This window comes from Heteronotia binoei, chromosome 18 (assembly GCF_032191835.1).
Source record: "Heteronotia binoei isolate CCM8104 ecotype False Entrance Well chromosome 18, APGP_CSIRO_Hbin_v1, whole genome shotgun sequence".
NCBI lineage: Eukaryota > Metazoa > Chordata > Lepidosauria > Squamata > Gekkonidae > Heteronotia > Heteronotia binoei.
This window is the reverse complement of record NC_083240.1, coordinates 36,111,587-36,133,681: the sequence shown is the minus strand read 5'-3', so window position 1 is coordinate 36,133,681 and position 22,095 is coordinate 36,111,587. Positions and strand designations below refer to the sequence as shown.

The window sequence follows — 22,095 nt, the reverse complement described above, 5'->3', positions numbered from 1 at the left end:
TGTGGGCACTCAATGAAATTGATGAGCAGTAGACTTAGAAAGGACTCATTTTGTAGCAGGAACTCCTTTGCATATTAGGCCACACACCCCTGATGTAGCCAGTCTTTCAAGAGCTTACAAGGCTCTTAGTACAGGGCCGACTGTAAACTCCAGGAGGATTGGCTACATCAGGGGAGTGGGGCCTAATATGCAAAGAAGCTCCTGCTACAAAAAAAAAAGCCCTGGGCTTAGAACAGATATAAAAGGAAGGACTTCTTCACCCAATGAGTAATTAACCTGTGAAATTCACTGCCTCAAGAAGTAGTGGAAGCTTCAGCACAGACGGTTTCAAGAGGGAATTGCCCCTCTCTGCCTGGCCTGCATCTCTACATTTCGCTTGGGGACATTCAGAATGCAAAGCTTCATCAGTGAGCCAAGGCCCCCATCCTGCGTAACACAAGAAGGGCAGGTTATGCAGAAATTAGAGAACGGCTCAGAACAAGGAGCTTTTCCGGTCTCCTCTCAGCATTCTACAGACCCTCACGGCCATGCCAGAACCACAGCCAGACACCCACCAGCAATGTCTCTGGTGTTTTTCCACGGGTCTTTGAGCAAGCTCCACCACCTGACAAGCTCTTGCACCTGGAAAGATTCCCCAGCTGTTCTTCCTCCAGCAAGGCAAGGCAAGGGGGTCACCGTCTGGGACCCATCCTACCTACCTTGTCCCCTGAAGATGAAGCTGCGGTTCCCACGCTGCCACGTCATGTGGTCGAATCCCAGCAGCGTCGTGTCCACCCTCAAGTTCTGGCCACACTTCCACACCTTGTACGTATCGCTGGGGCAGATCTTGGAGACCAGGGGGACTGCCGGAAGAGCAGCCATCAGGCAATCCGACGCCAAAGGAGACAGACGTGCAAAAGGAAAAAGAAACAAACCCCTCCATCTCAGTTCCTCTCTACTAGAAGCACAGAGTTTCCTCTTGTTTTTAACTTTGCCTTCATTGACCCCTTTTTTCCTATGTGCACAGTAGTAGAGAACTTCACTGCTAATGCCACTTTTTTGAGTCTGTCTCTAGGGTGGAGCAGGGAGAATTGACTGGTAGGCAATCGTAAGGTTGCCAATCTCCAGGTGGGGGCTGGGGATCCCCTGGTTTGGAGACCCTCCCCCTGCTTCAGGATTATCAGAAATGGGGGGGGGGGGACATCTGCTGAGCACTCTGTTATACTCTATGGAGAGTGATTACCATAAGATATAATAGAGAACTGATCCATGGGTATCTGGGGGGGGCTGTTTTTTGAGCTAGAGGCACCAAATTTTCAGCATAACAACCAGTGCCTCTCCTCAAAAGACCCCTCAAGTTTCAAAAAGATTGGACCAGGGGCTTCAATTCTATGAGTCCCAAAAGAAGGTGCCCCTATCCTTCATTATTTCCAAATAGAGAGAAGGCATTTAAAAGGTGTGCGGTCCCTTTAAATGTGAAGCCCAGAACTCTTTTTGGAGTTCATCATGCTTTTCACACCCTTGCTCCTGGCTCCACTCCCCAAATCCCCAGATATTTCTTGAGTGACACCTGGCAATCCTAGGCGATAGATGGGGGGGGGGCCATCACGGAGGGGCCAAACAGGTGCCCACCTCTTCAAAAGTAGGCTAGCTCTCCTTTCAAAGGTTTTTCAGCTGAGGTCTGGCATTGAGGTAGTGGCTGGGTGAGGCTGGGCCTGGACCTGAGAAGTGGCGGGGGGGGGGGGGAAGCCTGTATCTACCCTTCCCAGTGTCAGCTAGCGGACTAGAGTTGCCAACTCTGGTTTGGGAAACTGTTGGAGATTTGGGGGATGAAGCCTGTCAAGGGTGCGCTTTAGGAAGGTGGGGACTTCAACAGGGAGGTGGGGACTTCAACAGGGAGGTGGGGACTTCAACAGGGTTAATGCCCTACAGACCCACTTCCAAAGCAGCCATTTTCTCCAAGGGAACTGATCTGTCCCATGGAGACCAATTATAATTCCAGGAGATCTCCAGCAACCACCTGGAGGTTGGCAAAACTGCTGAGTAGGCCCAAGGCTTGCACTCATGTCAAAAGAAATCCCCAAGCAAACAAGCTACGCTGCAAGGGCACCAGATTTGCCTGAAAGCCATTCCTCAGTGGGGCACGGGATGTTCATTATCCTTGGTGCTTGGAGGGCAGCAGTGGGAGGGCTTCTAGTGTCCTGGCCGCACTGGTGGACCTCCTGATGGCACCTGGTTTTTTGGCCACTGAATGACACAAGAGTGTTGGGACTGGATGGGCCACTGCCTGATCCAACATGGCTGTTCTTATGTCTGGGGCAGTGACGCTCTGTATTCTTGGTGCTTGGGGGGGCAACAGTGGGAGGGCTTCTAGCGTCCTGGCCCCACTGGTGGACCTCCTGATGGCACCTGGTTTTTTGGCCACTGTGTGACAGAATGTTGGGACTGGATGGGCCACTGCCTGATCCAACATGGGTGTTCTTATGTCTGGGGCAGTGACACTCTGTATTCTTGGTGCTTGGGGGAGCAACAGTGGGAGGGCTTCTAGTGTCCTGGCCGCACTGGTGGACCTCCTGATGGCACCTGGTTTTTTGGCCACTGTGTGACACAAAGTGTTGGACTGGATGGGCCATCGGTCTGATCCAAGATGGCTTCTCTTATGTTCTTATGAATGCACTCTGCACTTGTTCAGAGGCATTCTCCCACTATTCCAGGCCCGAGCACTGAACTTAAGGTGTGTGGGGGAGGAATCTGGGCTCCCAGGCACATCCTGAGATCATACCGTATTATGGTTATGATTGGCCAGGAGCATATTTAGGAAATGGGAAGGAGACATAATCACCAAACTGAAGAAGTGGGGAGGAGCAAATTACGTTTTTCTGTATCCCTTCTTACTCTGTCCCTACAGGGGGTAGAGATCATGGGCGGTCAAGTCTGCCTTGATTTAAACAAAAAAGAAAAGAACAACTTTTTCACAATAATAAGCACCAGCTAATTATATATACATATTAAAAATGTTTAAACGACAGCAAAGCTCACAGACACTGATGTGGGAGTGGGGTTTTGCCAATTGATTCAGGATGACTGTTTGAAGTCCTTCTTCCTTAAAAATAGTAACAGGGCCCATTCCTAATTGAGGGAGCTCTCTGGAGGGGGAGCCCACGACTCTGCTCGCAAACAAACGTTTTATCCCCCAATTGTGCTGTTAGCTTGCAGACGTACCCCAGCTAGTGAATTCCCATTTCATCTCCACATAAAAATCTTGTGCCTGGAAGAAAGAGAAACAGATTTCAGACGTCAACAGATGAGAGGGGCAGAACTCCCAAATGCCCAGGTTCCGTTTCCCGTTTTTGTAGCAGGAGCTCCTTTGCATATCAGGCCACACCCCCTGATGTAGCGAATCCTCCAAGAGCTTACAGGGCTCTTAGTGCAGGGCCTACTGTAAGCTCCAGGAGGATTGGCTACATCAGGGGTGTGTGGCCTAATATGCAAAGGAGGTCCTGCTAGAATTCCTGACAGGGCTCTTCGTACAGGGCCTACTGTAAGCTCCAGGAGGATTGGCTACATCAGGGGTGTGTGGCCTAATATGCAAAGGAGGTCCTGCTAGAATTCCTGACAGGGCTCTTAGTGCAGGGCCTACTGTAAGCTCCAGGAGGATTGGCTACATCAGGGGTGTGTGGCCTAATATGCAAAGGAGCTCCTGCTACAAAAAAAGCTTTGGCCATGGCTCAGCAGGTGCATGCAAAGTTTTAGAAAGCCTCTCTCAAATAAGGTTTGACATGATCTTCTTGGAAAGATCGCACTCCGAGTGCCTTCAGATGCTGTGTGGATGGGGTGTGCATTTCTGCACCCTCATCACAACTTCCCTCACTTCAGTCTTCATGGCTGCCGCCACCCCCCATCCCCCAGTCAGAAGCTGTGATTGACAGGTCACTATAGCACAGTAGAGCTATAACAATTGATGGCAACAGTGTACTAAATTCCCAGCTTTCCTTTTTAGAAAAGTATTTATTTATTTAAAATATTTACTAACCGCCTTCCTTACAGAGCTCAAGCCAGTTTACAGTATTCAAACACATAAAACATTACATAACAAGCACAAAACTGTATAAAGCCAATACCCACCATTGTTTCTTGGCAAAATAGACTATGGGAACATTTTATCATGTATAAAATCACATCTAATGTAACACCAGTTATATTGGAAAATCAAGAATCTAAACTGATCATTACATGGTACCCAATTGTAGAATACCTTATATTATAGAAAATGAGATTATACCAGAAAAATCAGCTTCATTAACAAATGATGATGATATTGGATTTATATCCTGCCCTCTACTCTGAATCTCAGAGTCTTAGAGCAGCTCACAATCTTCCTCCCCCACAACAGACACCCTGTGAGGTGGGTGGGGCTGAGAGAGCTCTTACAGCAGCTGCACTTTCAAGGACAACTCTAGGAAAGCTATGGCTGACCCAAGGCCATTCCAGCAGGTGCAAGTGGAGGAGTGGGGAATCAACCCCGGTTCTCCCAGATAAGAGTCCGCACACTTAACCACTACACCAAACTGGCTCTCAAGAAGAAGAATTGCAGATTTATATCTGTAGAGAAAGAAGTACTTTTCTCCCTTTCTCACAATACAAGAACTCGTGGGCATTCGATGAAATTGCTGAGCAGACAGGTTAAAACGGATAAAAGGAAGTACTTCTTCACCCAAAGGGTGATTAACATGTGGAATTCACTGCCACAGGAGGTGGTGGCGGCCACAAGTATAGCCACCTTCAAGAAGGGTTTAGATAAAAATATGGAGCACAGGTCCATCAGTGGCTATTAGCCACAGTGTATGTGTGTATATAAAATTTTTTGTCACTGTGTGACACAGAGTGTTGGACTTGATGGGCCGTTGGCCTGATCCAACATGGCTTCTCTTATGTTCTTATCCCCCCCTTCTCTCTGAATCAGAGACTCAGAGCGGCTTACAATCTCCTATATCTTCCCCCACCACAACAGACATCCTGTGAGATGGGTGGGGCTGATAGAGCTCTCCCAGAAGCTGCCCTTTCAAGGACAACTCCTGCATTGTACAGGGGGTTGGACTAGAGGTCCAACCAACCTAGAGGTCCCTTCCAACCAGCCAACCTAGAGGTCCCTTCCAACTCTATGATTCTATTAAGAGCTATGGCTGACCCAAGGCCATTCCAGCAGCTGCAAGTGGTGGAGTGGGGAATCAAACCCGGTTCTCCCAGATAAGAGTCCACGCACTTAACCACTACACCAAACTGGCACTCTTTTGTAATTTTGAATATTTACAATGTGATATACATCCATAAATATACATAGATGTATGTATGTATGAATGTTTGTAAGAATGGTTTCTGCTTTTGAAGTATTTAAACTACACTTGTTTGAATGTAATTTCTGAAGTTTGTGCTATGTAACAATATACTTATCCATAATAAGATTTAAATTTCTTTTAAAAAGCACAAACTGTACAGAGCTGTGGCCAGGAGCTCCAGAGTTTGCAGAAATCCCAAGGAAATGATATGCAAGATCCAGGCTTGCTTACAAGGAGATTTTTAAATAACTCATCAAACTTACAGAAATAGCAGGCTAAGCTCCCGTCCACTGGACCGAGAGCACACACACGCGCGCGCACGCAGCAAAGCTTGCCAGAATCTGAGATGAGATGCATAGCTAAAACTAGGCATCTTATAACCGCATTGCTGGCTCCAAGTCAAAATGTCATTAATCAAGATATCCTAAACAGTCAGATGAGCCAAGCTATCCCACACCTGGCATCTAATGATGAGAGGCAACAACTTAGGCTTCGAAGAGAATGACTGTTAATGAGCGTGAGAGAGAGAAATAGTCCCTTGAGAGCAGCCTGATGCTGTCCACTCACAGAACTTGGCGACTAAAAGGGCAAACACCAGCCTGTAATAAAGATGGTGTTACACAGGCTGTACAAATCCCCAAAATTCAAAACCACAATTTTGGATTGCTTTAATTAAATGCTATCCTAAGTCAAACCATCTTCAGTTGCCTCCTAAAGACTGAAAGCGATGGGGTGGGGCACAGCTGCCTGGGGAGGTTGTTCCATATTCATGGGGCTGCCACTGAAAAGGCCCTGTCTCAGCCTACCAAACAAGCTTCTTTGATTGATGGGACACTGAGAAGGGCCTCTCCCTGTAATCTTAATTCCCAGACAGCAACATATAGAAGACAGAAGAAGCCATTCATTTATTGACTTGTAAGGCAAAATATGCAGGCTGTACATTTCCCTTTATAACTTCTCAATGAAAAGTTCTGGAGGTTTTTAAAAATGAATTCTGGGAATTAGCACACCATTGCAATGAATAGAGCATTGTATTGTAATGTAATAGCAATCTGGCAATTACCAACTTAGTCAGAAGATTGCTCTCTGGTGGCAGGGAGTAAAATGAGAGCCGCAGGAAGCTGAGGCAAGGAAAATGGCTGTGCATATGCTCCACCGCCACTGGAAATGTCGCAGCATCCACAGCAGCCTGAATCACCCCAGAGCATAACCAGCCCTGCTTTGTTTCTAGGGACTGCAGAGGAACTTCCTACCATAATCACAGTTCAATAAAGCGGCTTCGAACGCCTGGCTGTACCTTGTGCAGCTTCTCCAGGAGGATGGGAATACCAGCCAAGCGCTTGATGGCTCTCTGGTAGTCACGGTAACGCAGCACCAATTGGACGAGCTCCAGGTCACGCGTGCTCACGGCCTCCTGCAGCACTGTGGGAGGGAAAGCAAAATTATGGGGGCAGCTGACCCCAAGGCTTGGCGGCCTAAAGGAGATCCGACAAGGATAAGCAGGTCCTGGCAAAACACTTTCTTCTATGCAACACCTATGACCGGGCGCCTTTATCTCTGCATTTACAGGATGCCGTGCCTTGCACAGTTTCCTGTTAGCTTTCCAATTCTCTGATCTTAGCCCAGCTGTGTTGTTCACTGGCTCTTGTTTGTGGTCTGCTGAGTCCCCTTCCCTCTCCAAACCCTGCCCTCCCCAAGCTCCACCCCCAAATCTCCAGGGATTTCCCAACCCAGAGCTGGCAACCCTAGTCACCGCCAGGGGTGGAATTCTAGCAGGAGCTCCTTTGCGTATTAGGCTACACACCCCTGATGTAGCCAGTCGTCCAAGAGCTTACAAAAAAGAGCCTTGTAAGCTCTTGCAGGATTGGCTATATCAGGGAGGTGCGGCCTAATATGCAAAGGGGCTCCTGCTAGAATTCCACCCCTGGTGTCTGCCCTAAAAAAAGGTAGAACCTAAATAGGGGATATAAAATGTATTGTTAGAATCAAGTAACAATGGGCACAACTCTGCCAGAATCCAGCACTTTTGAAGCCTTGTTGACATCAATGGGCGTGTTTTCAATTCGCCCACTGAAATCAATGAGATTTACAGTGTGGGCTGGATTGGGTCCATTCGATTTAACTAATTGGCAATGACCATTTTCCGTCAGAGTTAACGATGCATTATCTGGCTATTTGACTTGGAACAGTCAGAAACAGAGTGGGGAGAAGGGCATGATCTCGTACTCCAAGCACATCTATAAATCTGTCATATTTTTCAACTTTCCTCCAAAGAGGCATCTGGATAGAGTCAGTTCGGTGGTCCTGATGCTATTGGACCTGTCGGCTGCATTCAACACGGTCAACCATCAGTTACTGACCCGCCGCCTTGCTAATACTGGGATCCATGGGTTGGCCCTACAATGGCTCTCCTCTTTTCTCCAGGGTCGGGGACAGAGGGTGGCAATAGGGGAGGAACTATCCTGGTGGCACCCACTTACATGTGGTATGCCACAGGGAGCAGTCCTCTTCCTGATGTCATTTAACATCTATATGTGCCCTTTTGCCCAGAGGTTTGGGTTGGGATGCCATCAGTATGCAAATGACACCCAGCTCTGTTGATGAGTGGCCAGTCCGACTCCATTCTGGAAGATCTGTCCATGGCCCTACAAGCCGTGGCTGGATGGTGCAGGCTGAGTCGACTGAAATTGAATCCGACGAAGACGGAGGTCCTGTATCTAAATCGTCGTGGTCCAGGACCGGAGGTCTCTCTACTGGCCTTCGATGGAGCACCACTTATGCTGGAGCCAAAGGTTAAAAGCCCACCTCAAATGCACAATTGCGACCTTAGGACCTGTCCTTTTCGGAGATCAAAATAACACGCAATACTGTGTTATGTTTTTATTTATTTTGTATTTTTATATTTTTATGATTGAAGTTTGTATTGATACTGGTTTTTTATGGCTTTTATTAAATGTAAGCTGCCCTGGATCTGCTTTGGTGGGGAGGGCAGGATATAAGAGGAAAGAAAGAAAGAAAGAAAGAAAGAAAGAAAGAAAGAAAGAAAGAAAGAAAGAAAGAAAGAAAGAAAGAAAGAAAGAAAGAAAGAAAGAAAGAAAGAAAGAAAGAAAGAAAGAAAGAAAGGAAAAAAGAAAGAAAGAAAGAAAGGAAAAAAGGAAAGAAAGAAAGAAAGAAAGAAAGAAAGAAAGAAAGAAAGAAAGAAAGAAAGAAAGAAAGAAAGAAAGAAAGGAGGGAGGAAAGGGAGGGAGGAGGAAAGGGAGGGGGGAGGGAGGAAGGGAGGGAAAGGGAAGGAAGGAAGAAAGAAGAAGCAGGTTAGGGTGAGAAGCAGTGATTAGATAAAGGATTTGAATTCCAGTCTCCCAAGGGCCAGTCCAACATTCTATCCACTCAGCCACAGAAGGTCATATACCATGGAGTCCCTGATCCGATTCCGTGTGTAAAGAGCAGCAGCTAGACTACAACACACACCCAACTTAATTTGTAGATTAATGAAACTGTGAGATCAGGGTGCAGTTGATGCTATTTTGGTGTGGTGGGCTATTATAATATAAAACAGAAACAAAACGCCAGAACAAGAACGATGGCATTTGTTTCACTAACCCTTCCTTCGCTCTTTCAAAAAGACTGAAGCCTTGATAAGACATAAATCTAATATTATGTAAATTTATCAAGGAACCCCAAACTGCTGAGTTGGCTGAAGGCTCTAACTGGAACCTTCCAGTGTAACTCCGAGGCATACGCACCTGTCCAGCCGCTCCGGTTTTCTTTGGCCACGTCAGCACCATGCCTCAGTAGAACCCGGGCACACTCCAGGTGGCCCAAAGTGGTGGCCAGGTGCAAGGGGGTCCGTCCACGCGGGTCTAGCTGTTCAATGTCCACCTGCAAGGAGGAGACGTAGGGCGCGATCAGACGAGCTATCAGTTCTGATGTCATTACGTCTCCCTATTGGATTTTACAGGCGTACCCAGACAACCACATCTGTATTGCGCTCCTCACTTGTAGGCCACTTGTCTTCACCCCCGACTTTGCTGACACCAGTGAAAGTCTGGTGGTAGCAGATCCAAGCAGTCTCGCTGCACATTTCTGAAAGTCTGATCACTACATTGCATGTTCAAACTGTGCACATGGGCATTCAGTGGGGAAAGAGCTGTGGTGGACTGCTTATGCACAAACAGTGAACATTCTTTAAAACAGGCCTACATTCTGCTCTCACAGCACAGGAAGTGTGAACACTCAACTATGGAGTGGCTGCGCACTGAGAAAGATCATGGGTGTGATGTCTGGACGACATACAGGCGGCTTTTTTTTGAGCAGGAACTCCTTTAAGAACTTAAGAACATAAGAGAAGCCATGTTGGATCAGGCCAATGGCCCATCCAGTCCAACACTCTGTGTCACACAGTGGCCAAAATACACTCTGTGTCACACAGTGGCCATAATATCCTTTGCATATTAGGCCACCAGTGTTCCCTCTAAGCTGAGTTAGTGTGAACTAGCTCACAGTTTTTTAGCCTTTGGCTCACACATTTTTGTCTTATCTCATGAAAAATGGCCCCAGAGCAAACTAATTTATGCAGTAGCTCACAAAACTTTCATGCTAGTAGCTTACAACTCTAATATTATTAGCTCACAAAGTAGAATTTCTGCTCACAAGACTCCACAGCTTAGAGGGAACACTGTAGGCCAGGGGTGGCCAACGGTAGCTCTCCAGATATTTTTTGCTTACAACTCCCATCAGCCCCAGCCATTGGCCATGCTGGCTGGGGCTGATGGGAGTTGTAGGCAAAAAAAAACATCTGGAGAGCTACCGTTGGCCACCCCTGCTGTAGACCACACACCCCTGATGTAGCCAACCCTCCTGGAGTTTATAGTAGGCCTTGTACTAAGAACCCTGGAAGCTCTTGCAGGAATGGCTACATCGGGGGGGGGGGGTGTAGCCTAATATGCAAAGGAGTTCCTGCTACAAAAAAAGCCCTGTCTGGTATAAATACCTTTAGTTTAAATATAAGTGCGCTCAGTGCATATAAAACATGACATCTGATAGGGGCCATATTCACGCAGTCCTGGGACCATGGGCGGACAGTACCACTTCTCCCCCCTGACTGATCAAACCATCAAGCCCTGCTCCAGCCAGGCATACCAAGCTCAAGGTGGGGCCTGGAGATCACTCAGAATTACAACTGATTTCTAGCACAAAGACCAGTTTCCCTGCAGCAAATGACAGTTTGGTGGGCATCATCTCCCAGCTGCGTGCCCTTCCCTCCCCAATTCTCACCCTCCTCAGGCTCCACCCCCAAGTCTCCAGGAATTTCCAAACCCAGAACTGGCACCCCTGCGTGCTCCTTCCCCTGCTGTGGTTGGTTAGGGTTGCCAAATCCGACTCAAGAAATATCTGGGGACTTTGGGGGTGGAGCCAGGAGCAAGGTTGTGACAAGTATGCTTCACATTTAAAGGGACCGCACGCCTTTTAAATGCCTTTCCTCCATTTGGCACCTTCCTTGGGGGATCACAGAATTGGACCCCCTGGTCCAATCTTTTTGAAACTTGGGGAGTATTTTGAGCAGAGTCACCAGATGCCAGGCTGACAATTTGGTGCCTCTGCCTCAAAACACAACTCTCCTAGAGCACCATTTACCCATGGATCAATTCTCCATTATACCCTATGGGAATCATTCTGCATAGGAAATAATTGAGTGCCCAGCAGATATTTCCTCTGCTTTCTGATGACGCTGAAGCGGGGGGAGGGTCTCGAAACCGGGGATCCCCTACTCCCACCTGGGGATTGGCAGCCCTATGAAGGTCCATTTGCAGAATAATTTTATCCCTTCCTTCTCTTTTGCATTCCTCTCCTCCATCAGTATTTCCTGACCGTCCCCTATTTTCTTTTGCTCTCTACAAGGGGGGGGTGGATGTGGAGCAAACCAGCTCAAGGCAACCCATCCTAACAGAACCATGAATTTAAATTGGGCAGCATTTGCATTTCTTTTATTGGAGATTGTATTTGATTGTTGTCAAGTAGCAACCATCCCCTGCCATAGTACTGCAGCGTTCTACCTAAAAATAGCTCTTGGCTTGAAGACCCTCTCGCATGAGGTGGGAAGAGGAGAGAGAGAGGAAAACGTGTCTCCAAGGCAACCATGGGGCTCTAGAACTGAGACCCACATGTCTTGCCAGCTTGTCCATCCAGAAGGCCACAGAGGTCCAATTTTTGTAAGGCAGATACCATCAGGAGCCCCAGTCTAAGAAGCTCCTCTCTACTTGCCACAAGATGGGTCTACTAAACAAAGGCCCCTTCGCCCCTCCCCAAAGAATTCCTGTCCCACGTGCACCACCACGTCTGGTCCCAAAGACTGGCCTGTCACATCCTGGTACAGCGTTCCTCTCAGGACTTTTTTTGTAGGAAAAAGCCCAGCAGGAAATCATTTGCATATTAGGCCACACCCTGACATCACCATTGTTCACACAGGACTTTTTTGTACAAAAAACCCCGGCAGGAACTCATTTGCATATTAGGCCACACCCTCTGACATCACCATTGGTTCACGCAGGGCTTTTTGCAGGAAAAAGCCCAGCAGGAACTCATTTGCATATTAGGACACACCCTCTGACATCACCATTGGTTCACACTGGACTTTTTGTGCAAAAAACCCCAGCAGGAACTCATTTGCATATTAGGCCACACCCTCTGACATCACCATTGGTTCGCACACGACTTTTTGTAGAAAAAGCCTAGCAGGGACTCATTTGCATATTAAGCCACACCCCCTGACACCAAGCCAGCCAGAACTGCGTCCCTGTGTGTTCCTGCTAAAAAAAAAATGCCCTCGTTTCTCTGCAGGTTTGAAGCGAAGGGCTCTTTAAACATTTCCTTCCCTACATGAACGTCCACCAGGCATCCACCAACAGTTCACATCTATAGCTGCCAACTTTTGGGATTAAAAAGTTCAAGTGCCTGGTTTCAGGCAAGCTTGGGAAGGGTGAAATCCAGCAATGCTGTCAGGGCATTGCGGGGTGGGGAGGGGCATCACCAATTATACAGTTCAAATAAATGGCCAAGGTGGGGGGTCCTTGCTTTCTTGGCAACTAGCCCCAATGCAAATAAACCAAGTCAAGTCTGTTTTCTTTTCTATGGGTGGCTGGCAATTCCAAGGTCAGCTGCTCATGTACATAGTAAAACATGACAAAAGAAGCACAGGTAGAGCAGAAAAGACATGCACAGCCAAGGCCTCTGGTTCTGTTCATGCTGGAAGGAAGGGGGTTTAAAGAGCCCTTCGCTGCTGTTAGGATTGAGGTGAGGGCAGGGGTTAAAGAGCCCTTTGCTGCTGTTAGGATTAAAGTGCTGTAAGGATTAAAGAGCTCTCTGCTGCTGTTAGGATTAAGGTGCTGTAATGCTTTTAAAACCCTTTGCTGTTGTTAGGATTAAGGTGAGATCAGGGGCTAAAGAGCCCTTTGCTGCTGCTAGGATTAAGGTCCTGTAAGGATTAAAGAGCTTTTTGCTGCTGTTAGGTTTAAAGTGCTCTAAGGATGAAAGAGCTCTTTGCTGTTGTTAGGTTTAAGGTGAGGGGTCAGGGGCTAAAGAGCCCTTTGCTGCTTGTTAAGATTAAGATGCTGTAAGGATTAAAGAGCTGTTCACTGCTGTTAGGATTAAGGTGAGGTCAGGGGTTAAAGAGCCTTTGCTGTTGTTAGGAGTAGGGTCATGGCTCAATGGAAGAGCATCCCCTTTGCTCCCCAAAAATCTTGGATCCATGGGCTTTTACTTGGCATCACCAGATCTTTTCCACCACTGGCCATCCTTCGCTGCCTGAGACCCTGGAGAGAAAAATGGATGAATGGTCGCCCTCTAAGCATAAGGAAGTATTCTCTGAGTCATGGGCAGAGCTAAATGAGTTCAAAATGTACCCCTGTGAATTAGGGGTCCCCCAACCTTTTTGAGCCTAGGGGCACTTTTGGAATTCTCACACAGGGTGGTGGGTGCAGCCACAAAATGGCTGCCAGAAGAGGCGGAGACATGCACCCAGAGGAAGTCCCAGTGGAGGGGGGGGGGAGAAGAAGAAAATGATGATGATATTGGATATCCCGCCCTATACTCCGATTCTCAGAGTGGTCACAATCTCCTTTACTTCCCCCCTCCTCCACAACAGACACCCTGTGAGGTGGGTGGGGCTGAGAGAGCTCTTACAGCTGCTGCCCTTTCAAGGACAACTCCTACTAGAGCTATGGCTGACCCAAGGCCATTCCAGCAGCTGCAAGTGGAGGAGTGGGGAATCAAACCCAGGGTAGTTCTAAAACTACATTCTAAAGAAGAGGGGCAGTTCTAAAACTACGCTGGAAAGAGTGGAGTGAGAGATCAACACTGGTGGTGACTGCCCCTGGAGCAATGATATTTTTAAGAAAGGTATGATGTTGATGGAGGAAGGGGGGGTGTTTGGTTTGCAGGTGTCAGTTTAGGCTCCCTTGAGGGGTAACTGCAAGAAGCCACAGATGCTCCCTGTTCCAGTCTTCCCCTGCATCTCCATCCCCGCCCCCCCCCTCTGTTCCCCCAGGATTTCTGAGTTAATTGCAAATTATGGGCCTTGGTATTCTCGCTTGTCGTGAGAAGCCAACTTCCTCTCACAGTGTGCGGTGGGCCTCCTTGGGGGACCGTTGCCAAGGGAGACGTTCCAGGCCTTCTGAACTCCCCTCCCGAGACTCCTCTAGACACGGCAAGCAATCAAAGGGCAAGAAGCTGTTGACTGGTATGGTTGCCAAACTCCAGGCGGCAGCTGCAGATCTGTGATTCCAACTGACCTCCAGGCGATAGAGGTCCATCCACCGGGAGAAAAGGGGCACTTTGGAAAGTGGACTTGGTGGCATTATTTGGCCACTGTGTGACACAGAATGTTGGACTGGATGGGCCATTGGCCTGATCTAACATGGCTTCTCTTATGTTCTTATTACCCCACTGAAGTCACTCCCCTCCCCAAACTCTACCCTCCTCTGGCTCCACCCCCAAAATCTCCAGGTCCTTCCCAAGCCACAGCTGGCAACCCTAAGGATCTGGGAGGGGGGGCATCTCTTTTTCTCCTGCTGCACCCCTGACTTGCTACTTTTTACAAAAATGCTTCTATTTTCACATCAGGAAGCACACTGAAGACACATAACCTGAGCAATGTTCCCTCTGTGTTTTAGCCTCCAGCTCACACCTTTTTTGGCTCAGCTCAGGAAAAATGGCCCCGGAACAAACTAATGTATGCCGTATCCTCAGGTGGGGTCAGGGGATCCCCTGGTTTGAAGACCCTCCCCCCCACCACGCTTCAGGGTCATCAGAAAGTGGTATGGGGGTGGGAAATGTCTGCTGGGCACACCATTATTTTCTATGGAAACAGATTCTCATAGAGAATAATGAAGAATTAATCTGCAGGTATCTGGGGGTCTGTGGGGGCTGTTTCATGAGGTGAAGGCACCAGATTTGCTGCATAGCACCCAGTGCCTCTCCTCAAAATACCCTCCCAAGTTTCAAAAAGATTGGACCAGGGGGTCCGATCCTATGAGCCCTAAAAGAAGATGCTCCTATCCTCCATTATTTCCAATGGAGGGAAGACATTTAAAAAGAGTGTGATCCTTTAAATGAGATGGCCAGAACTCCCTTTGGAGTTCAGACATGCTTGTCACCACCTTGCTCCTGGCTCTACCCCCAAAGTCCCCAGATATTTCTTCAATTGGACCTGGCAACCCTAAGTAGCTCACAACTTTAATGCTAACAGCTCACAAAGCAGAAATTTTGCTCACAAGACTCCACAGCTTAGAGGAAAACACTGGAACTGAGTGGGACCTTCTTATTCACACATGGAGAATTCTGCAGAGAAGTCCGCTACCTTGGCCTAATGAATATTCTGTGTTGCAGTAGGCTGGGGTGATAGTGGTGCCATTGCTCCAGTCCTTCTTCTCAGCAGGGGATGGAAGGAATTAACAGGTCCTAAACTGCCAATCTAACAAGTGTGGGGGAGCAGGCCCCCTCACCTTGAGTCCATGGCCCAGAAGATGAAGTGCAGGATAACCCAAACCTTCTTAGTCTTGGGGTTAAGGCTTCACTCACCCTGCAAAGCAAAAAGATCCATTTGTTGTACTGTTTGCCAACACTCTTTAGGCTCTTCCCTGACTAGGGGTCCAGGGCAAGTGCCCCCGTTGCCCCTCTGCCTGCGCCTGTCCTGCTCTTCGCATTTGAGCAGCTCCACCCGCTCAGCGACTGAAGCGCCACCAACAAAACTAGCTGCGCCAGGGATGGGCAGTCACGTTTCTTTACTCCCTGTCTGCCTTGTTGACACATAAAACACGGAGATCTAATTTTAACACTGAAGAAAACACATAGAGGAGCTGAGCGATTCCCTCCGCCTCTTCTGCCCACAGTCTGTTGCTGCAGATATTATTCTTCCAGCCTGAACCAGGTAGAAGCCACAGATGCCTGGCTCCACTCACCCACCGTGAAACCCCAAAGATTCCTTCTGTGCCCTCCCCAACAGGGCCAGTCAGAGTTATTTTGTCGCCCCAGGCAAAGGGCAGCCAATACCTCCTGGGATGGAGGCTTGGACTCAACTGAGAGCCACACGGGCCCAGGAAGAGATATCATTTTGTTGGCAGCTCCTCGATTTGGTGAGCTGCTGTGATGTCAGAGCAGTCAAAGGCGGGATTTTAATTCCTCCTCACTATTGCTTGGCCTAACAAGGGCTTTTTTTGAGCAGGAACACACAGGAACATAGTTCTGGCTGGCTTGGTGTCAGGGGGTGTGGCCTAATATGCAAATGACTTCCTGCTGGGCTTTTTCTACAAAAAAGTCCTATGCAAAACAATGGTGATGCCAGGAGGTGTGGCCTAATATGCAAATGAGTTCCTGCTGGGCTTTTTCTCTACAAAAAAAGCCCTGGGCCTAACCCAAACACCACACAGACCTAAACTGAATGGCTGGCCCCACTCTACAGGCCCCAAAGATGACCAGAACGATCCTGGAATTTCACACTGCCTGGTTCTCCCCTACACTTGCCAAATCCAGTTTGGGAAATTCATGGAGATTTGGGGATGGAGTCTAAAGAGGGGATGGTTTGGACAGGGGAAGGCCCTCAGTGAGGTGTAATGCTATAGAATCCACCCTCCAAAGCAGCTGTTTTCTTCAGGGAAACTGGTCTCTGTAGTCTGGAGATCGCTGCAATTCTGGGACATCTCCAGGCCCCCCCTGGAGGCTGGCAATCTTATTCTGCCTCATGCCACCCTTTGATGTTTGGTTCATTTGTAGACCTTAATCCTGGCCAAAGTTAAACTCCGGGAGGCTTCCCATGGTCCAAATTAAGCTTCTGTTATTAGAAAGCAGTAAAAGAAATTGAGTGCCTCTGAACACAGACGGAACGGTTCATCACCCAGCTACCCCAGGTTAGCCCTGACTAGGAAGCACAAATCAAGTGGATGCAAAATCTAATTTTGTTTTGCAGAGCTGGGAGTGTTTTAATTAAACACAAAAGAGAACCTCGCTCACTCTCTCCTTCGCTCTTTAATTGCTTTAACGAAAAGATTTATAATTAAAGAAAAACAACAGATCTTCCCTCGCTGGCTGGCGGGGAGGGGGGGGAGTTGGATGACTCTGGAATTTGCAACAGCTACTGGAGGCAAGAGGGTGAAATGGGAGAGGGGTGTGTGCAATTTGAGGATGGGGGCAGCACCCAGGAGCACCCATATCTGCCCCCCAGGAGCAGGAGTGAGAACCCTTATTAGGAGCTGGGAAAGATTAAAATGCAGAATTCACCGTCAGAGGATGTAGTGTTGGCCAAAGAAATAAATAGCTTTAAAAGGGGATTAGATAGATAGTATATCCGTGGCTACTAGCCATGGTGACTGAGGGGAACCTCTGCATTCCAGAGCCATGCAGCAACAACATGGGGAAGGCCTCGGCCTCTATGCCCTGCTGTTGGCCCTCCAGAGGAACTGGTTGTTCACCATGTGAGACAGGATACTGGACTATATCAGTGTTTCCCAAAGTGGGCGATATTGCCCTCTGGGGGGCGCTGGAACGATCTAGGGGGGCGGAAGTAGCCTTGGGTGCAATTGGGGGGCGGTGGATAAAAATAAGGGGGCGGTGGAAGCATAAAGGAAGAAGAGACGAGAAGAGGGTGGGAGGTGTCCATACATCACGTTTCTGGGTCCAGAATTTCTAATTTAGAAAAAAATTCCAATTAACAAAAATAGAGGGTTCCTTTTTGTCTGCTCCTTAGTGCGAATTCACCCAATTAGACTAGTAATGAGGACCAGAACTCCACCCAATTAAAATTTATGAAGGATGCAGTTTATTTACAACACAAAATAAAAAAAAATAGAAGTGTACAGACAAACAAGAAACACAGAAACAAAAAACCTTACTAGTCTATCCTAGCCGATACTTGTTACAGCTAGCAGCTTCTCAAGGCTGCTTGCAGTTTCTCTCTCAGCAATACAGTTTAAATCAGGACAGTGGAAGCACTGAGGTAGTTGCACAAACCTCCCTGAAGAGTTCCAACCTGTGGCTTTCTCCTCACAAAGTTTTCTGCAGTGTCAAACTTCTTACAGTCCTCTGGTTACCAGTTGATTGCTTCTGTTGATTTCAACCAACTGCAGTGCCCCAGACACAGTGTCTTCTGCAGGGTCAGCGCATGGGAGTAGGAAGGGTAGGCGACCACTTAGGGTGTCACTCTGCCAGGGGGCGCTGTTGGGCACCCCCTTACTCCCCTTTCCCATGTGGCACGATCGTGCCAGCCAGCAGGCAAGTCGAGAGCCCTGGGGAGTTTTCTTTGCAGGGCAAACGTTGCCTATGCTTGTCGAAGGCTTCCAAGGAAGACTCCGAAGAGCACCCTATTTTACTGCTGCCTGCTGCTTTCGGGTTAAAAGTGGCTGGGTGGCGGCACCTTCCCATTGTACTAGTTGGAGCTGATGCGCGCTATGGGAAGGTGCCACCTACTTAGCTGCTTTCAATCTGAAAGCAGCAGGCAGCAGTAAAACTGGACACTCTTTGGAGGCTTCCTTTGGAGGCTCTGACAAGCACAGACAACGTTTGCCCTGTGAAGAAAAACAGCATTGCAGCAGCGCTTGTGTGCACCACCCGGGACTCTGGGCTTGCCTGCTGGCTGGCGTGATGACATCATCACTGGCATGAGAAGAATATCCCCCCTTAGGAGCACACGGGGGGGGGGGCATGGGGTTCTGCCTAGGGCAGTAGAACCCCTAGTGCCGGCGCTGGTCTTCTGTTCTTCTTGAGTTTTGATATTTTACTAATCTACTTATATCCCTGACTGGCTGTCAAAGTGCTAGAATTGTGCAACCAATCGTTGGTACAAAATAACCAATTTAGCCGGGCCCATCTAGATCGTCTCCTGTCAAATACCTGTCAAACCAGATGGCCTCCTGTCAGTTGGAATTGAAATTTCAAAAATTCTCTGTGAATGTGAATGTCACTATGGTTGATTTTATAAAATAATTTTAGAATTTCACGCTTCAAAGTATCTTCTTTACAATATCTTTGTTTACTCTGTGTGCAAATATGTCACTGCATCTTTTAGTCCACTTCTTGAAGGTAGATTTCCAGGGGGGCGCTGAGTAATTTTTTTTCTGAAAAGGGGGCGTTAGGCCAAATAAGTTTGGGAACCTCTGCTCTATGCCCTCTTGTTGGCCCTCCAGAGGAACTGGCTGACCACTATGTGAGACAGGATGCTGGACTAGATGGGCCACTGGTCTGATCCAGCAGGGCTCTTATGTTCTTATGAAGGCCTCGGCCTCTATGCCCTGTTGTGGGCCCTCCAGAGGAACTGACTGACCACTGTGTGAAACAGGATGCTGGACTAGATGGACCACTGCTCTGATCCAGCAGGGCCCTTCTTATGCTCTTATGAAAGCCTCGGCCTCTGTGCCCTGTTGTTGGCCCTCCAGAGGAGCTGGTTGGCCAGTGTGTGAGAGAGGATGCTGGACTACATGGACTGATCCAGCAGGGTCCTTCTTATGTTCTTAGCATCCTATCTTTCAGAGCAGCAAAATAAGCAGCTGCTCTGTAGGGCAGGCCCTGCCACTAGGGAAACTAGGCAACTGTCTAGGGCGCCGGCCTTCTGGGGGCACCAAATTGAGTATCCCCCACGTGACTCAGCGAAGGTCTCCCATCCAAATACTTGTGAGAGTTGGTCCTGCTCAGCTTCCGAGATCGGACAAGATCAGGCTTGCCTGGGCTCTCCACTCCAGGTCAGGGAGTTTTCCTGTGTTGTGCTTTTCATTTCCCCCACAGTTCATCTGTTTTTGAAAATTGGTTATCGGTGCAGAGGGCAGGAGAGAAGTAAGCCTTGCCTAGGGTGCCAGATAGTCTAGGGCAGGGGTGTCAAACTCATTTATTATGAGGGCCTGATCTGACATAAATGAGACCTTGTTGGGCCGAGCCATGTTGGGCCAGGCTGTGTGTGTACCTTTTTAAGATTAAGTAGCAGAGATATAAACTTTATATAGGACACAAACAAGCACAAAGATTTTTTTAAAAAGCTTAAAATAAAATATGCTTAAAAAATTAGCACTTGTTGGTCTTACAGGTGCTTTCTTTGTATCTCTCCCATGGAAACCAGGGAGCTGGGCGAAGGAAGCTCTGGCTCTTTCCTTCCTTCCTTCCCCGGGGACCAGGAGGGGGAGGAGCCTCAGCCAAAAGAATGAAGAGAATCTTGGCTCAGTAGCTCTGCTGTGCAATTGAGAGAGCCTTGCAAAGCAAGCTCTCCCTCCCTGCCCCCCCATCCTCCTCAAAGGAGCCTCAGTCAATGGAGAAAACAGATCTGTAGCTCCTATGCGACTGAGCAAGCCTTGTAAAGCAAGCTGTTATGCAGAAGAAAGCAAATTACAGCCAGTTGCTCGGGGGCCTGATTTGGTCCCTGGGCCACATGTTTGACATCCCTCGTCTAGGGTCAGCCCTGTAGGGTGGGGTATAAAGGCTGAGGCCTTCCCTTGATGCTACCTCCTAGGACTGGCAAAGGTCTGCTTTGCTGGAGCTATTGGCCTCAAGGACTGGGCAGGAGGGGGAGGAGGGCTGGTAGACGGAAACCAGTTGGAAGGGGCTGGTCCTCTCTGTCTTCCCTGCCAAATTCAATGGGCTCTTAGCTAGCAACAACAACAATCACTACCAACTGTGACTGTTGGCGTCATTAAATAGTGCTTTCAGCACAATGCAGAATAAAATTTGTGGGGGGGAAATGAAAAAAAGATGTGGTGAGCCTGTTCAGCGTTGACATTTGACGGTGGGGAAGAAAATGTCAGCCTGTCTGACAGCGGCTACTTGCTAAAATGACTCAAGGGAACCTCCACGGTCAGAGGCAGTCAACCTCTGAATTTCAGAACCGGACGGCAACATCAGAGGAAGGCCTCTGTGCCTTGCTGCTGGCTCTCCAGAGGAACTGGTTGGCCACAGTGTGAGACAGGAGACTGGACTAGATAGATCCTCACTGATCTGATTCATCAGGGTTCTTCTCATTTTCATATCTTGCTCTCACTGGACATCCTGCGTTTGAGCCATCTCTGCTGCCTGGCTTATTTGAGTCCAGCAAAAACAGCAATATGTAACTCCCTACAGATAGAAACCCAGAACTCCAGGCAAACAGAAACAGAGAGAACCATACTATGCTAGTTTTCTATGTGTGAGGAGCTTCTGATGCAAAGGGGCTGACAAAGGCAGGTAACCTGCCATCTGCAATGGTTCAGTCCACCTGAGTACTTCTACGCTCTGCCACCACTTCCTCCTGCATGTGCGAACTAGGCATCACACACTTGAGTGTCCCCTGGACGACACTCTGAGCATGTGCAGAGTGCATTTCTACCAGCTAACCCAGCAAACTCAGCCAGCCATGTAAGATGGCTTGTAGCTATCTTGACTGGCTCCTGCTCTTACTGCTAGGTTAGGACAACCTCTTACCAGTTTGGTGTAGCAGTTAAGTGTGCGGACTCTTATCTGAGAGAACCGGGTTTGATTCCCCACTCCTCCACTTGCACCTGCTGGAATGGTCTTGGGTCAGTCATAGCTCTCACAGAGCTGTCACTGAAAGAGCAGCTGCTGTGAAAGCCCTCTCAGCCCCATCCACCTCACAGGGAAGTGAGGGAAGAAGGTAAAAGAGGTTGTGAGCCACTCTTAGTGTAGGGCAGGGTATAAATCCAATATCATCATCATCATCATCATCATCATCTTTTTCTCCTCCTCTTCCCCCCCATCCCCACAGACCTGGTTTACATGTGCCTGAGCAGCCTGAACCTCACAATCCATTATAAAGCCTAGCCATGGTGGGGCATTTGACACGAGGAAATAAGATTCTGATTTCTGCAAAGGAGATTCCTGTGTGCCCCCCCCCCCTCAGGTTGGGGGACACAGAAGCAGGCCATTCTCTGAGGGGAAAACATCCTGAAGAAAAAGTCTAGTCCAATGGCACCTTTAAGACCAACAAAATTTAATTCTGGGTGCATGGACCCAAAAGCTATCCACCTGAATCTAACATCCTGAGAAAACAGCCCCTGCTCTATTTGCATGCTTCTGACTCCTTTGCATTTATGCAGATTTGGAACACTCCCTGGCTAAGAACTGATGCTTAAAATAGCGAAGAGCAAAAGGGGGGAGGGAGAGAAGCAGGAACTTTAACCACTAAGTATGTTAGTAAAATTAAAAGTTTGGTTTCACATCCAAGTAGCTAGCAGAGCCTGGGCCTGCCAAATATTGAATTCAAGCTGCACAAGAAAACTGGAAGCCAAACTTTGTCAAGACAAAACAGAGAGGGACTAGA

General features: G+C 48.3%; 1 protein-coding gene across 1 annotated transcript in view; it reads right to left on the bottom strand.

The window, feature by feature from the left end:
- The window catches only part of ANKRD13B (ankyrin repeat domain 13B), a 37,874-nt gene that overhangs the window by 12,457 nt on the left and 3,322 nt on the right, over positions 1–22,095 (bottom strand). Inside the window, exons 2-5 of the mRNA XM_060259424.1 lie at positions 9,059–9,194; positions 6,613–6,737; positions 3,202–3,247; positions 699–842 (exon numbers count right to left, since the gene is read on the bottom strand). Coding sequence (XP_060115407.1) covers positions 699–842; positions 3,202–3,247; positions 6,613–6,737; positions 9,059–9,194 — 451 coding nt within the window. The remainder of the gene's footprint in view (positions 1–698; positions 843–3,201; positions 3,248–6,612; positions 6,738–9,058; positions 9,195–22,095) is intronic.